General features: G+C 38.3%; 1 protein-coding gene across 3 annotated transcripts in view; it reads right to left on the reverse strand.

Annotated features, from left to right (window-relative positions):
- dennd2b (DENN domain containing 2B) overlaps positions 1 to 17,200 on the reverse strand; it is a 57,840-nt gene that overhangs the window by 37,018 nt on the left and 3,622 nt on the right. Inside the window, exons 1-2 of one of the 3 annotated variants that reach the window (XM_042007896.1) lie at positions 14,837 to 15,073; positions 3,754 to 3,852 (exon numbers count right to left, since the gene is read on the reverse strand). In XM_042007896.1, the coding sequence (XP_041863830.1) occupies positions 3,754 to 3,827 (74 nt within the window). In that variant the 5' untranslated portion in view covers positions 3,828 to 3,852; positions 14,837 to 15,073. Of the gene's footprint in view, positions 1 to 3,520; positions 3,680 to 3,753; positions 3,853 to 14,836; positions 15,074 to 17,200 lie in introns of those variants that run through there. The other 2 variants (XM_042008707.1, XM_042009432.1) reach the window with 2 other exon arrangements.

The following is a 17,200-nucleotide window of genomic DNA, read 5'->3' on the forward strand; positions in this document are numbered from 1 at the left end:
AAAGCCATCTGACAAGTGAAAAGAAAAAAATTGAATCAGAGCAGCTTTATCAGGAATTCAAATGTATAAATATACACATACGCTACACTGCTTTTACATATAGATGCATGTTATGTATTATAGATGAATTTTTTTTTGGTATCAACAGCGTCCTCTTTAAAGCCAATTTGAGTGTAGTTGATTGGATAGATGCAGGAGAAATTCCACTCCCAACCATATAACATAAGTTAGATTTTGTGCTGTTTTGACAAAACACCTAAATACGTGTTGTAAAAGTCCCGTTTTGGTTGGACAACAGGATAATTCATTTTCACTGAACCCAGATTAAACAGCTGCAAGTTGACATCAGTTTTCTGAAGGGTTTGTCGACCATTTTATCAGATTATCATGTTGTTTTACTTTACTGTCACGGTTGCAGGCTTTTGTTTCAGTTTTGGTTCCTTCCCTGTAATTATATAAATTTCTCTGTTTTTTGTGAATACCTTTTGTCTGTCTCCTCTGTGCTGTCTTTCTTTGCTAATTCTCAGTTTGTACATCTTCAGTTCCTGTCCTCACCTCCTCTACTCCCAACTAAGCTTATACCATCTGAGATGTGGGAACTCTGGAGGCAAGAAAGAAACAGGAGGGGTACAAACTAGAGGAATTCTTGCTTCAGAGCCGTCATTATAAATGAATGTCAATTAAATCTGATCTTCTTTAAAGCCTGCAGCAGTATGATATACTTTATGATGGAATTAAATGACAGTTCACTTAGAAAATGACTACATGCATCTTAGCAACATATATTATAGGTTCTTGGAAGAATACAAAAGTCATTGATCTTTTAATAAGCCTACTTCTTCCATGTCCTTGCTCCTCTGTCCTTCAGCTCATTGTTTTTGTTTATGTGTGTGTGTTTGTGTGTCTCCCTTCAAATAATTTGTTTTATTTTCTCTCTGGTCATTTAATTTCATCAGTATGAGCCTTAACGCTTTTTTGACTGCCTGCCATGGCTTCACTGGTCTCACCTATGACTTATTCACCATTTAATGCTGTTTATTTAGACCAAAGTCATTCCCTTTGTTGCTTGTAAACTTGTATATCCTTCATCCTCTCTGGCGTATCCTTGTGTTTTTGTTTTGTTTCCTGTAACTTTTCGTTTTTCCTTTGTTCTGGACTCCTGCTTTTGCTAAATTTTGCTCGTTTCATATCTCGTAAAGCCTCCATTTGTGTTTGTTTGCCTATGGTCATGTTAGTTTTATAAAGGCTGTTGTTGTTAATACTCTCTGCTTTGTGCTTGGTGCTCTGTGTTTTCATCACCTTGTCTGAACTAAAAATCATAACATCCATGAGTTTAGACCAGAGAGCTCCGGCTGCCAGGTTACTATAGAACAAAAAAGAATAAAATGTCCCTCTGGAATGTGTAGAAACATAAAATGGAACTACGAGTGGAAAATTTGTGCTCAATTAAAAAGTGCAACTAATCAAACACGACTGATGAAGTTATGTGGTGTACTTAGTTTCTTAAATACAATCACTTTTGAGCAGACTGATGTTTTGAATCAGCAGTGAACAGGTGTTGCAACTCTTCAGTGGGGATCAGGATTTCTGGAAAATTAAAATCCTTCTGGCTTCCTGGCAAAACCTCAGAACTTAACTTCTGCCAGTGAGTGTGAATACTGCAGGAAGCCTGACAGGGAACATCATCTCTGAGGTGAAGGTTTTGGGAGAAAGCAGAAGAAACTGCAATACACATTTTCTGTTTTCCGTATTTCAGTATGGTGAGAACTCTGTGTTGCTGGTGCACAGCAAAGAGTCTACTAATGTGGTATAAATTATAAATATGTACATTTGGAAGGAGATATTCAGACTTATATCACACTCTGCTTTCTGAGTATCCAAGACACTGTGCATGTGTTTTCCTTTCCTGTATACAAACATACTAAATGCCTTTTCTGTCTGACTTCATTCTGAAATTGCTGGTTTGACTGAAGTAACTCTGAAAAAAATCTTTAAAGACTTGCAGAGAGATTTTATTCACATTTCTTTCTTAGTTTTAACTTGGTGACATTCAGTCAAAACATGGCTTCATTTAGCAAGGATTACATCTAATGCTGTAAAACAAAATGTGGACTGCCACAAAAAGACCTCATAATTATACAAAAATATAAAATATGTGCTGAGTTCTTTCTTTTCCCACTTTTTTTTTTTTTTAACTTAGGGGTTTTTAGCGGTCTGGATCATGCTCATAAAACCAAGGCCAGTTTTGTCAGCTTCAGTTGGGCTGGCCACACATACAGTAAAGTACAAAAAGCTGAATGCCAGTCACAACCTGGCTTTTGGCTTCCACTCAGACTTCCAGAGCATGCTAACCACAAGCCACTTCCCGTTACTGACCGGGCTGGAGAGAGCTGACTGCTTACAGAACCAGCACCATTACTACTATAGTTCAACATGTGCAAACTTTATCATCTACCAGTTGCCTGTCACATCTTAATTATTATTTATAGTTCTAATCCTGCATGTTTAAGGGCTTTGGAAGGTTCAGTGAATGCTGGGAATGTGCATTTCTTGAACGTATGACATATAAATAAAAGTCTTTAATCTGCCGGTATGTTGCCATAACATCTCTCTAGGCTAAAATCTCTAAGGTATGTGACTTTATTACAAGTAAAACATCAGAAGAAGATTGTGTATAGGGTAAATTTTGTATTATTCCTGTGCAGAAGATCACAGAACAAGAATTGACCAAGGACTTCAGCATATGAGCAATTTGTTCCCAAAAATAAGCCCTGCTTATATTCAAAGTTTGGAGGAATGCATCATGTAGCTCTATCCAATACAAATAAATCCCCTCCATCTGTTAAAATAAGGAATCTTTGCTTTGTGTCTCATGAGCTTTAAATGATTCTATATGTAACACGAGCCCACCAACACTGCAAATTTCCATTAAGGTTCTATTAAGATGCCAATTCACTATATTAAAAGAGACACAGGTTAAATGCACAATTATTATCTAAAGGAATAGCCAAATAGCTTTTTGCTACTGTGTTGTTGTAAACATGGACATTCACCAGCAAATAAAACTTCTTCATGAAAAGTGCATTAAAAACATCTGCTTTAAATTTAAGTGGCTTGCCATTTCCACAAGACCTTTGCATTTCCCAAACCAGCTGCAGCAGGTGACTTTTGGTTTTGCAGAATATGTGTGTGTTTACCACCACTTCCCATTAGCATGGAGAATAAGAGAAGAAATTCTCAACATTTCCCATTAGAAAAATAGCTTTCTTTAAACAAGTTTATCAATAGCAGCACGATTCCCAAAAAACCTCTTCAAAATCATCAAAATCAGCCATCAGACCACAACTAGGTCGTGTGACAGTGAGGACAAAAACACCCTTTCTTACTTATCTACTGCAGCTTTTAAAAGATCAAAAATTCTACAATGTTGTATATGTCACACAGTATTTCCAGTGTTTGTTTTCCTCTCCCAGCAGGACCCAGTCAGCTCTCAACATGCTAACACAAGCTCAGTACTCACAATTCAGGGTTGAATGGGGCCCTCGTCCAGGAAACAGGATCACACTTGCAAAGGCTTTGATTGACAATCATCGGTTGCGTTTCCCAGGAGTGAATGAACAAAGGCTATCTGCTAAAGACTTGTCTGAAAATGACTGAGCTCATAAGTACAGGACAGGATGGATACTCTGAAACCAATGTCATGTGACTGGAAGTGCACGTTAGCATGCCCCTCCTGACCCAGATTTCACTGACCTGTCAGGGATGTCCCGCGGAGCTTTACCGCCTCCTCCATGGGGCACAGCTTTCGAACTTTTGTTGGCAGTCATGTTTGTCTGCAAACCATCCACTTACCTGGCAAACCAAAAAAAAGATGAGAGTCAAATAAAAGTTCCATTGCTTCATTCAAGTCAGCCAACACAAACTTCTTTAAAGCTTGATTTTGTATGGCAAACAGCGGTAAGCATAAAATTAATCATATACAGTATAGAGTTACATACAGTGGAAAAACAATAAATCCAATACTTCGATTTAATCCAGGCTATAATCCAGCATCCCATCAAAAACCAGGTGATCCAGATTCCTCTGAACTACAGCCAGGACTCGGGACCAAACACAGAGCTCCAACTGTCTGAACAGGTACACTCATTCTGCATACTACCGCTTGTGAACTCAAAATTGCTGCATCAGCAGGATTGTTATGGGGAATTATGGATTTGCTTAAAGATTACTATGAAGTGATATTAGATTTACTTGACACAAGCTCTCTCAACCCTAAAGTCTACATCTCTCAGACACAGATTAACATGAAAGTCAGGAAGAACTTTGACTATGACACTTGAGAGCTTCTCCTAAACCCAGGTAATGAGAAAGAAATCCAACACAGTGCCCCACTTTACTACATCTGACATGTAGTAAAGTCAGATCTCATTTCATTTAGTTATGGTAATATCTGAAATATACATTCATCCATTTTCTATGGAAGGACTATAGGAAGAAGTCGAGAGTACCCAGAGAGAGCCCACATATGCATGGGGAGAACATGCAAACTCATAGAAACTCAACCAGCACCCTTCTTTATGTGAGGTAATGGTTATAACCACCACAACACGGTCTGAAATATGAACTGTTGTTTCTTCTGTTTGTTTGTTTGTTTGTTTTTTTATTTTAAAAAGTAACTATAAAACTGATTACTTAAACTGTAAAATTAGCATTGTTACTACTATTGTTAAAAAAATAATAATAAAAAAAAAAGAATTTTAAATATCTAGTTAGTTTACCTACAACAGAGCTCATGCTCTGAAAAGAAAAGGAAAAGAAAAGTATGATGATTCATTTTGGACAACACTCTTTGTTACCTTTTTAAACACATATGTGATACAAACACATGAACAAAAAGCTAACACACAGTAAAATATCAGTTCAGCCCATAAATATTCAATCTAATGTGTCTTTGCTGCTTACACCAAAGTAACATGGAATAGAATAGATGACTATTTGAGCTGCTAAAGCATTGGAAACATGGTTTAGTCTTTCACTTGTCAACTGTCAGTCAATTGTTGTCGAGCAGGACAACATCCTCTTTTTAATACTATGCGAGGTCTGCAGAGCAGAAAAAAACCTATAAACAATGTTAAGACATCTTCCTCACAGGAAACACTTCCTGGACTTTATCTCACATCAGACTAGCAGTTAGTCGTCCTTTCAAACTAGAGGCCATTGCTCCTGAAAATGTAGAAGTGACCCTTTCAAAAGGGCTCAAAGCAATTGTTCTGGTCTATGAGGGGGTCAAATGGAGATCCCTAGAGATCAGAGGTGGAGGGTAGGAGGGTGCTTGGCAGCATGGCTTGTTTACAGGAAGTTGTTGTATGAAGGAGCCAGCCAATCAGTGGTGGAGCTGATTCCTAAAAAGACAGACGAGGAGAGAGAAGGAGCATTCCTGCTGTCAGCTATTTCCTGTAACTATGGACTGCGCTACAGAGACACGGTATGCATCATTATTTTCATCAAACACAAAGAATGGTGTTGTCCTGAGCGGCAGACAACCCTGCTGTGCTGCAGCTTCTCTGTTAACCACAGGAACATTACACAGAGTAAATTTAAGCAGCATATTGGCACAGGGTACTTCAGAAAAATGGAGAAACCTCAATGTGTTGTGATGGAGAAAGTATTGTATGGTTTCACAATGGAAGAACCTTACAGTCAACTCGTATACATGTAGTAATTTATTTAAAATATGCAAGTGATACAGAAAGAGCCCTTCTCACCAGTCAACAAGACATTTGTGAAGAAGTTTAACTTCTTTTTTTTTTTTTTTTACATATATGATTCACATTTTTGCAAAGTCACACTGACTGAATTGAGTGTTGTTAAATAAAAACAGACCAAAGTACAAATGCAATATCAAATGAAATAATCAAGCTTGTGTAGATTCATTGTTTGGACTTAAAAAGCTAATCACAGAAATGGGTCACAGAGGCCCAAGATGGACTCTGCAGTGTAAACACCAAGGCGTTAGCCAAGTGACTTCCTGAGCTCTGATAACATCTCCCCAACACAAAAATCACTGGCTGTAAACAAACCCTTCTAAGAAAGCTCCAGAGTACCTTTAAAATGCATTCAACCAGATTCAAGACAACATTTCTCTGGAGATGTCAGAGCCAAAGGCAAGCTAACAATCAACAGCTGCCTGCAGGGCATGGCTTACTTTAGCTTGGAGGTTTTATTCAACAAGTTTCTTTTTCATACTGATTTACTTACATGCAGTATTTAACTCCATACTTTCTCTTGCTTTTCATATAAGACCCAATCTTGATCCCCAACCAGATTCATTTTAATCCTATTGGCTACATGTAAGTTTATTATGTTGCTCTGCTGTGATAGTCTGGCGGCTTGTCCAGGTTGTACCCTGCCTCTCGCATTTTAATTGCTGGGATAGGCTTCAGCTCCCTGCGATCCTGAATTGGACTAAGCAGTTTAGAAAACGAATGAATGGATGAATGAATGGATGGATGGATGAATGAATGGATGGATGGATGGATGAATGAATGAATGAATGAATGAATGAATGAATGAATGAATGAATGAATGAATGTAGATGTAGTGAACAGTGAGTAGAACAGTGGTAAGTCCAGAAGTTTTGCCAACATGTTTATTCTAGGGCAGATAGCTGGCAGGGTAAAATCTGACTGAATTGGACACTTTTTAAATACATTTTCATCAGGTTTTTCCTTCATTATAAACTATGTAGTACTATGGTTAAGAAACAGAGTACCTTATTTTTTCCCCTTAAGATGGTTGCTAAGGTCTTTCTGTCAAAACTCATTTTAAGGGATGGGGCTTTAAGTTTTTAATAAGTACATCAAATGTTTTTATGTGTAAAATGATAGACTGTAAAATCATGATGTATTATGATGTCATCATTGCTATGGTTGAGGAATTCTGCTTTGAATCTGTAGTGCATCATTAACTGTCTGAGAAAGGTGATGTCAAAGAAGCCCATGTAGACCGACCATCCATCCATCTATCCGTCCATCCGTCCATCCATCCATCCATCTATACCCGCTTATTTCAATGCAGTATCATAGAAGGAATGGAGCCTATGGAGACCCTGAACAGGCCGCCAGTCCATTGCAGGACCATTTGAAAGAACCAGCTCTAACCAACCCTGACTTCTTGCTGGGTGACGCTATGCAGTTAATGTGTTTGTGCTAAAGAACAGATTAAATGAGAAGTTAACAAACTACAAGGACAACTCAAAAAGGCTAAACGAGGAGCCATAGTTTTTGGTGAGTCATAGAAAGCGATGAGAAGGTTGCTCACTTGAACTGGAGTTCACTGGGAGCACCAGGCTAGATAGGGTCAGGATGTCAGCTAACCCAGGAGAGTGGACTTTCTTCACACAGCACAAGGCCAAGTCAGTCTTAAATTTGCATATTCATAGAGCCTCATTCAGTGAATAAAGAAGAAGAAGAGGTTGAGTCATCCTGAGGAATTGTTGAAAGGATGAGAAGCATTTTCCTAGCAAAAATTAGGTTTTTATTTCATTCATTTTTTTGCACAGTTTTTGTAACTGGATCTTAGCTCTTTGACAACTAAATGGGTAGCAGCTGGTTGCTGACTGTGTATGTCTGCTGGGCAGGTATTGTTCTACATGTTTTTAGAGTAAGATATTACAGCTGGGAACAGCTCTGATAACAACTGTTACCAAAACAGAAAAGTAACCAGCTGGAAAAACTAAATCATAAAGTTCTGAAAAGCTGCAATGTCTATGTTTATATCACCCTGTTTGGACATAAAAGTTTGACCATTTGATTCTATTTTTTAAAACTTGCTAATTAGAGCAGTTTTATTTACTAAGTGTAGATTTTTATACAGTAAAGATGATCCAAGTTTTAGTGAAGCTGTTAAGCCTCACTATTGTGAGGAAATATGAAAATATCTCTGGCTATCACTTGCAACATGTGATACATGTAGTCTGTGTTTTCCATGCAGACCCACATACAGCCATGCTGTCTTTATGTATGTCATCACATCTTGACAGGACATGACCCTAATCTCGCATTTACTCCCTAAATCACACATCCACACTTCCCAGGTGCAGCTTGTCTGTTTTTTTCATTGCTTTTCAACCAAAACATCCAGCTTTAGACAGATTTACTTCATAACTCTTTACAAAATAGCAACTCCAAACCCCTTTACTTTATTATGTCATTATTGCCAGCACTTCAAACTTAGCACAGAGATGAAAAGGTTCGTTTGTCCTTCGTTCTGAAATACAAAGCCCAAACAATACAAAACAATACAAAACTGTCAACTTACAGCATTTGACACCCTTATCTTAAAATGAACCATTTTCAGGATATTTCCTGGTTTTGTTATGTTAATGCCCACAAGTTCAATGTGATTACATGAGACACATATCAATGACGTACATTCCCCTCACCAGCAAGAGAATATTGATGAAATGTGGAACTATGACGGTGTCTCTGTTAGACTTTGTCCTGGAATATAAGGGCCCTTTGTGCTTGTATGTCCTTGAGAAGGAAAATGGTTAAAAAGTAAGTCTTTTATCAGTGTTTGTGTGTGTGTGTGTGTGTGTGTGTGTGTGTGTGTGTGTGTGTGTGTGTGTGTGTGTGTGTGTGTGTGTGTGTGTGTGTGTGTGTGTGTGAGGAAGAGAGAGACTATTCAGTAAAATATCTTCTAACGAGAATCCACGTGTCCTTGGCCCTGTCACATTGACAGATCATCTGATACACAGTTCTTCCCGCCTGCCACATCCAGGAATGTGCTAATATTTGCCCTTTCCATCAGAGCATGGCTGCACTCAAAATATTAAAGAATGGGGCAGAAACACCTGAAGTCAATGCCAAAAGCTTTGTTCTCATTCAACAAAAACTACTCACAAATATGCACATGATCATCACCTAGCAGTAGTTCAGGATGTAATAAAAAATCATGAATTTATCCAACAATTTAAAGTTTCCATCATGATGGACAAACTTTTATTAACATGCAGAAGCAGATGCTACAGCGTTCATGAACAGGGCCTTGTGCTGCCGTCTCCTCCTACTCCTACTTTTCTGGTTGACCTGGTCGTCTGTTTCTGCTGATCAGCAACCTGACTTCAAGGTTTTGAAAACCACCACAGAATGTACAGGCTGCCAAAAATGCAGGGAGGAAAGGAAAAGAGAAACTTTCTGCAAATTCTAAACTCTCTCCAGACGTCAGAAGTCGCTGGCAGACGCGAGCGCATCAGCCCACACGCTCATCCACAGCATTGTTTCTAGGACTGCAGAAAGACCAGTTTTGTCCCCAACGGACAAACAAGAGACTTGATCTTGTTGAGGAGAGTCATGTTAACACAGTGGCGTGGGAGTTGAGCTCCCTAAGTATCCTTCCAAACAAATATGATGTTCAACTTAAAGCAGAATCAGTCCACATAGATTCACTTTCAGTATGTAAAAATGGTAATCACGTATTTCCTTTTGATGCATCTGTACAGTGTTCACATAGAGAGAGCAGTTTAAGGCTGTAACAGCTTCTATGAGTTTCAGTGTCCATGTAAACCACCAAGGTTAGTGCTACTGGCAGCTGTTGCACCTAGCCATACCAATATAATTACACTTCCACAGAGTTTGCCGTGCTGCCACAATGCAGCTCAATTTACCATGAAGGTGGAACCAATACTTGGAATCTTTTTTTGTCTATTTTTTTTTCCAAGGGTAACCATGGCACATTTTCTCTTCGTGGAAAAGAGGAAAATGCTTTCTGTGTAACCCAGATATGAGCATGCACAGCTGCAGAGGCAGGCATGTGGAAAACAGGCTTATGTCCATCTGAGCTGCAGCAGGAGGGCTAGAATTTGTGTCAAGGAGTTGACCTGTGACACAAAGTCTGGCTTCTCTGAAGACATAAAATGTGCTCTTTGCCACTGTTTTAAATGTCAGAGTTTAAGGATGGGAAAACTAAAATAAAAAATTAGATCAACATGAAGTTATTGCTATTGTAGCACCCCTTTTCCTGGTCGAAGTAAGAACTATGAACTAACATTGGCAGTGCAGTTTTCAGGGTTCCCATGCAGGTATTTCATTTAGTTATTTGTTTCACTGCCAATAAATTCAGAAATGATACAAAAAAAATAATGTTATTCCAATGAAAACCAGGATTTTAAAATATGTGTAAACACTAGGGATGGGAAGATTAACCGAAATGAATCGATACGCGGTCGTGCGCGTGCACGATGCGAGTGCATCGGTAGAGCAGCAGAGGATGAATAAAACTTTTGAAGCAAATCTAGATGCATCGGTTTTTGCGAGATGCATCGGTTTTTCTGAGATACGGCTTATTCTTTTAATACAGAATGTGTTTATTTATTAACAAGTGTTGTCAACCTGTTTTAGCGCATAATTTAAACGACCTACATAAAGTAGGCCTAAGCAACGGACTTGCGGATGTTTACACTACAACTCATGGGGGCTGCGCGGATGAAGCCAGTGATGCGCCCACAGGTAGTTGTCAGGAAGCGCGAATTAGCAAAACAAACATGTCGGACGCCAAGATCATTTATCCTCCACTTAGTTTCAAGTCCAAAGTTTGGGAACACTATGGATTTTACAAGAAAGAAGGACGACTTGACAAGACAGCTGCAATTTGTAAAATGTGCCGCGCATCTGTAAAATACACGGGCAGTACGACTAATCTGATATCTCACTTGAAGCGGCGCCACGGTGTTGTTGTGGAAGCGTCTGCCAGTGTCCCTGCATCCCCTTCCTCCAGCTCGGATCCCCCTGTAGCTACGAGCTCCAGAAGCGGTGAGAAAAGTATTGAAAATTTTTTCCATGCCCCGCTTGCCACCAGTTCCGCGCGCTCTATGGCAATAACATATATATTTTAGTATATATTGCACTCATACATTGTTTTTCTTGGAAATACTTAAATATGTGCCATGTGTTTTAAAATGGCCTAAGTAGTATGTGCCATGTGTTTTAAAATGGCCTAAGTAGTATGTGCCATGTGTTTTAAAATGGCCTAAGTATGTGCCATGTGTTTTAAAATGGCCTAAGTATATGCCATGTGTTTTAAAATGGCCTTACTGTAAACCAACACTCAAGCTCTGAGAGAAAAAACAGTTTGTAAAAATGTCCTGGCTTTACTTGGTTAATAAAAAATCAAACTAATTCATTGGCACTGCATCCTCTTTCACATTACTACATGAAATTGATCTATTTAAATAGTACTGAATTATTGCATCATATCGTGATATGGGTGTAAATCGTATCATACCGCATCGCAAAATGCCACACATGTATCGTTAATATATCGCATCGGATACTTAGTATCGAGATGCGTATTGGATCGGCATTATACCTTAGATGCCCAACCCTAGTAAACACGTTGCTCCTGGGGCTAGGCGATATGAACCAAATTTCATATGTTTAATAGGCTAGCAGATGGAGATAAGATGGCTGGGATTCAATTTGCACTGTGTGCATGCATTCGAACGCATTTCACCACATATTTTAGTAAAGTTGAAAAAATTTCAGTCAACAGTTTTTGTGTGTGTATACTAAGAAAAATTCATAATTCTAATTTAATGGCTTAGTCAGCAACTTTACTGGGCATTTACAAATACATATTAGATTTTTTTTTGTTTGATTTAGGTACCAAAGCTATTTGGTTGGAGTTTGGAAGGCTGCAGCTTGGGTTACCCTCTAACAATCCTGCACATACAAGGTAAAATATATGTGGTTTACATGAGCATAAATTGCTTATACTTTTCCAATAACTGGACATTACAATGTGAATGTTCACTTGCTAAGTTTTTTTGTTTGATTGTGTTTTTGTTCCGAAAACCTGAGCAAAAGGTAAAATTGGCTCCTCTTGATCACAAAAGCAGCATTGTCCTAACACTCAACTATGGTTTTAGGTAGAAGCAGAACAAAATTACAAATATGAGGTGACTGTGGATAGGTTTAAGTCATTTTAAACAAACACCAACATATTCAAAATCCTACAAAAGAAAACACTACTCAGTGGGCACCTCTACTCTGTCCTTGGGATGTCACCAGTAAAACGAACATTAACTACTGGACATCATAAGATCTCAGGACAGAAACTATCATGTATATGATAACTAGAGATTTAAGCTTCAGTTGTTTAGGTTTAGTGATACAGAGAGTGTGTTTGCAAGTCATGTGTGGTGATTAATGATGCAGGAAAATTTATCCAACACAAAGCCACCGACAATTCATTACAGCTTGATGGCTGTCTACTTTCTAAAGAGGCTTTTTAAATGCAGGGCCTGCACCATTCATTATGAGTATCAACAGGTTCTGACAAGTGTTTAATAGACAAAAACACAGCTGGCAGCATTTGTGTTCAAACTTTAGACCTGACAGTGAACTTGCATCTGGATTAACTGATACCTTGAATTATTATATCTCATGTCACATTATTCTAAATACCATAATGTTGTCTTATTGGAATTTAGCATGTAATATTACATTAAACCATTACCATTACAGTCCAGGGGGAGATTATAAGTGGTTTATAATGTTGTGTACTAAAGTTTAATCCCACTGTAGTTGCCTGCTTTAATTTAAGAAAGTAACTAAAGCTATCTTGTCATAGTAAATTTGTGAAGCAGCAATAGAAATTTCCCAACATAAACTAAATTAATGTAAATTATACTTCTTAACTGAGACTCCAACATTAAATTTAGCTTTATTGTTATTGTACAAATTCACAACAAAGTCATGTCAAGGCATTTTATATAGACTGATTAAATATGATTTATTGTAGACCAATTATAACCAAGTTAAAACAAATCTCTTATATGATCTGTATATCGGTATATGTACACCTGTATATGTACATCGGTCCAATGGCTTGTGACAGAGGAAAGGAAAAAAACTCATTTTTAACAGGAAGAAAAACCCCCAGCAGGGTGACATCAAATTTTCAATACAGGATTATCATGGCTCCAAACAATTTTACGATAATGATAATATCAAGATTTCAATAGAAATCTTTATAATTGTAAATAAATAAATGTATAAATTAGCTGAGATCAGATTAAAATATTATCATGTGTATTTTACTGACACAGTTTAAACATTTCAGTGTTTCAATATCATAATAACCATAAAAAATACTGGTACATCACAACCACTCTAAGTCCAACCCTGCTCCATCTTAAGTTTAGTAAACAGTTTAGTAAATGTGGGCAGTTTAGTAAATCTAGCGGTTCACAGATTATGGTTATCAATAATCTAAGTAAAAGATACTTTTCACAGTAGGTATATGTACTACTCTGATTCTACTTGTGCAGCTAACAGCACTGCCTGGAAACAGAATTACAAGTGTGAAATTGTGTGTGTGAGACTTTAAGCCATGTGAAAGTGCATCTCAAATGTTTGCATGCTAGGCTATTAAATGTAGAAATTCACTCTCAAAGGAAGCTTTCTCTCAGTGGTCGATAATATCAGTTGAACTTCAGGGCAAAGTTAATGGCGATGATCATGTGATTTGCCCAGTAAACACAACAAAATCAGCCAAACCACAACTGAAGCTCCCTTCAACAACATGTTCAACAACTGTTCCCTCAGAGCTACTATTGTATTAGTCCCCAGACAACAACAATATCTGGAGGGGAAATAAACACTGATTGTGAAGCTGAGGGAATAACATAAAAGCATCTGGTGACAGAGCAGACTCACTGCTGTTTAACTGAATGGAAAGCATTGAAGAACTTCCTAAATAGTTTTGTGTTGACAGTTCAGCAGCAGGGGAAGGTCATTGTTTGACCTACACAAAGGTAAAGGTTTAAGGAGGAAAAAGCTGAGCTAAGAAAACTAGTCACAGCCATAAGGTCTGCATTATAAGATAAGATCAAAAGGATTAAAGTTGTCTGTTGAGAAAACTCAAACTCAAGACACAGAACACTGAAGATGAACACAAAGCTCTTGTATTTAAACAAAGACCTCAGTGATCACACACTCCTAAGTATTTTTCTACTTATATTTAATGAATGTGTTAGGAAATTAAAAAAAAAAAATCCTTGTTAGTCGGAGCCAGTCACAACAAGAATCATTATGCCAACGATGACAAAGAGAATCATGTTTAAAGAAAAAGCACACGTTCAGTCATTTATGTGCTCCATTAAGATACATTTGACTAGATTCCTCGACTAACCAGTGAGTTTAAAACAAGTACATACACAAGCAAGTTTAAGATAAACACACACCAATATGAATATAAAGTATATGGAAGTTGGTAACTTATTATTTGTAACTGCTACATCCGCGTGCAATTGGTGACCTGGACAACACAGGTATGGATGCACATGCACGACCTTGTTTTAAGTTAAGAAAAAAATATCCAGCAATGATTTAAAAATTTTTATTGTTTTGGAGTGCAAGCAATCTCAGCAGAAGTCCAAACTACAACAGGAAAAGGGCACACGGAGCTCGAGCCCTGCGCTTTCCCCCCCTGCTTTGTCTCTTGCTTTGACTTTCTTGGGATGTTTAAGCGATTAAAAAAACTCTTAATTATTAAGGCTCACAAAGTTGCTGTCCGTATCCGTTGGGACATTTTTCTTCATTCAGTCAAGCTGAAAGAAAAAAAGCGTTCTGCTGTTTCAGCTTTACTTCATCGTTCAACACGTCGATGACCAAATATGGTCATATGGGGACAATTTAACGCACCTTGCGACTCTTTATTTCCCACAACACTTTACACAACTTTTAAGGTTCACTTGTTTGCGAGACAAGGCGAGGTATTAAACTTCCTGCTCTATCTCGTCAATAACGGTTAAAAGAAGCAGGCGGCTTTTTACCTCCGAGTTTCTCCTCACATCCATGGCTGCTGACATTTTCAGATTATTAATCCCTTTGCGACACAAATCCCGTTCGTACAAGTGCTGAGAAAGTTTGGCTGGCTCTGCCGGATACCTGCCCTGCTCAATAAACTCCGACTCAAGTCTTTCCAAGCAAAACTGACACACACACACACACACACACACACACATACACATACACACACAAAGTATAGAGAGAAAAAAAAATCCAGCCTCCCCTCTCCTCTCACAGCCGTCTTGCAGAGAACAGAGGCAGGACTTGTTACCATGGAAACGAGTTGTTTGCCCCCCACTTTCTTTGGGTTTTGCCCTCCCTTCCCAAGCCTACCCTCCTCAGGCAGGCATTCAGACTCCGAGCCTTGTTTATTGTCCGGCTGGGCTAAGGAGTTTGGATGAATATTCACGAGATCAGGGCTGATGATGGGATGAAACCCGGCTGACAGCACTGCAGCACATTGTCAGGCTGAAATCCTCAACACAACACCCCTCACACACACAAAGATGTCTTTCATAGGTCCGTGATGTGTGTGAAACAGTTGCAAAAAGTTCAGTCTGTCTTCTACATGTGCAAATGTGTTTCTGGTAAATAGAAATGTCTGACTACAGACATGTAAGGAGATTTGTGTTTGTTTTGTCCCTAACAAAGTGCTAATGTTTTTCTGTGAAAGTCCGTATTTTTTAAGCATTTTTCTGTGCTGTTTCGGATGCTGGGCTGTTATTGGGACTTCAGCTGGTATTTCTGGTGTGTTGGTCTGGCACACCATGCCAACAGGGTAGTTGTATAGATGTGGGAGGATCAGACTGAACTTTCAAAAGACCCCAGTAATGTCCAAATTTAAGACCCCAAATTTTGACTGGTCTAGGACATTGTAGCAAAATGGAGAGCAAGGAGGAGTTTTAAAGAATTTGAATTTGATCAGCATGGGGGATGTTTCATCTATGACAAATAAAATGGACGACTTGGAAGCACTGATGAGAACACTGTGGGAATATCAGGAATGCAGTTTTATGGGTTTCACTGAGTAGTGTAGTCTGAACTCCAGCAGCTCTCTATACAGCTGTCAAACATGAAGAAAGAGACACCAGTCACAGTAGCAAGCGTAAAGGAATCAAGATTACAGTGCTTTTTAAAGCCGCACTACTACTCTAAGCTCTCTCCAGCCAGTAAAAGCCACTTTCTCTCTTTTTTTGTCGCTTCCCATTATAATGTCTTCTTTGTTTTTGTTTTTTTTTTTTTTTTTGTTTGTTTGTTTGTTTGTTTTTTGCTGAATCAGCCATGGTGTGCATTCAAAACATCCAGTGTGTTGATATCCAGTTGCTAGTGTATGACGGGGTGCCAGAAAACAAAACACAGCCGTCACCTGATGCTTCGGGCAGGAAAAAAAAAAGTTGAGAGGTGTAATTTCTCAGCCCCAGGAAGCTGCAGGGCAATGACGGCGCCAGAAAAGTCCAGAATAAAGGCATGTTTACTGTTAAAATGAGTGAGAAGAACAAAAGGTGGGAAAGTTATGTAGTATTGCTTTAGCAAGAGATGGTGTAATCTTGGACACATTACTGAGAAGGAGCATGTCTGTGCTTTGGACATTGAACTGTTGACTGCGAGTTTCCATCCATGTTGACTACTAAGAGTTAGCTGACCTGTGTTATCTGAAAATGCTACATGTGGCATCATCAGCTCAGATGTTGCCAAGCAACAAACACAACACCCAAAGCAACATATAGACCTCTAACCTCCTTTCACAGTTTACTCGAGTTTATATATGACTATTAATGCACGTCTGTCCAGGTCTTGTTTTTAATTATCACACTAAATTAAAGCTCACACTTTTCTTGTATCCATAACCTGCTTTCTGCCATGTCAGCAACATAAGTCCTACAGCTGTGTCAAATGTGGTTGCTAGTTGGCAGATTTTTGTTTAATATGATAATAAGATATTGTTCAATATATGTTGGATGTCTGTAGCTTTTCTCTCTGTATGACTGAATGTGAATGTGGGTTCCTTGGGCGAAGTGCAAACTGGTATTGTAGCTGGGAAAATTATTTGTTCCACTACTTTAAAAGAGAAACCTGTTAATTGTGCTGAGGCTTTAGATTATCTCTACTTGAATCCAATGTCAAACAACTTAAGAAAACCTACGTTACAAACAACCAACGCATACTGTGACAAAAATGAGTTACTGTCCAAAAAGCATTTTGAAGATGTAAAAGTAGTTTAAACTTGTCACTGCATCTCAGTTTAAAACAATTATAAGATTTACACTTTATGTAAATCCACATAACTAATAATTAGAAGTCCAAAATATCTCTGAGAGGTAGAAGATTGTAGGAATATAAATTATTTT

This window comes from Melanotaenia boesemani, chromosome 1, assembly GCF_017639745.1.
Source record: "Melanotaenia boesemani isolate fMelBoe1 chromosome 1, fMelBoe1.pri, whole genome shotgun sequence".
Classification (NCBI taxonomy): Eukaryota; Metazoa; Chordata; class Actinopteri; order Atheriniformes; family Melanotaeniidae; genus Melanotaenia; species Melanotaenia boesemani.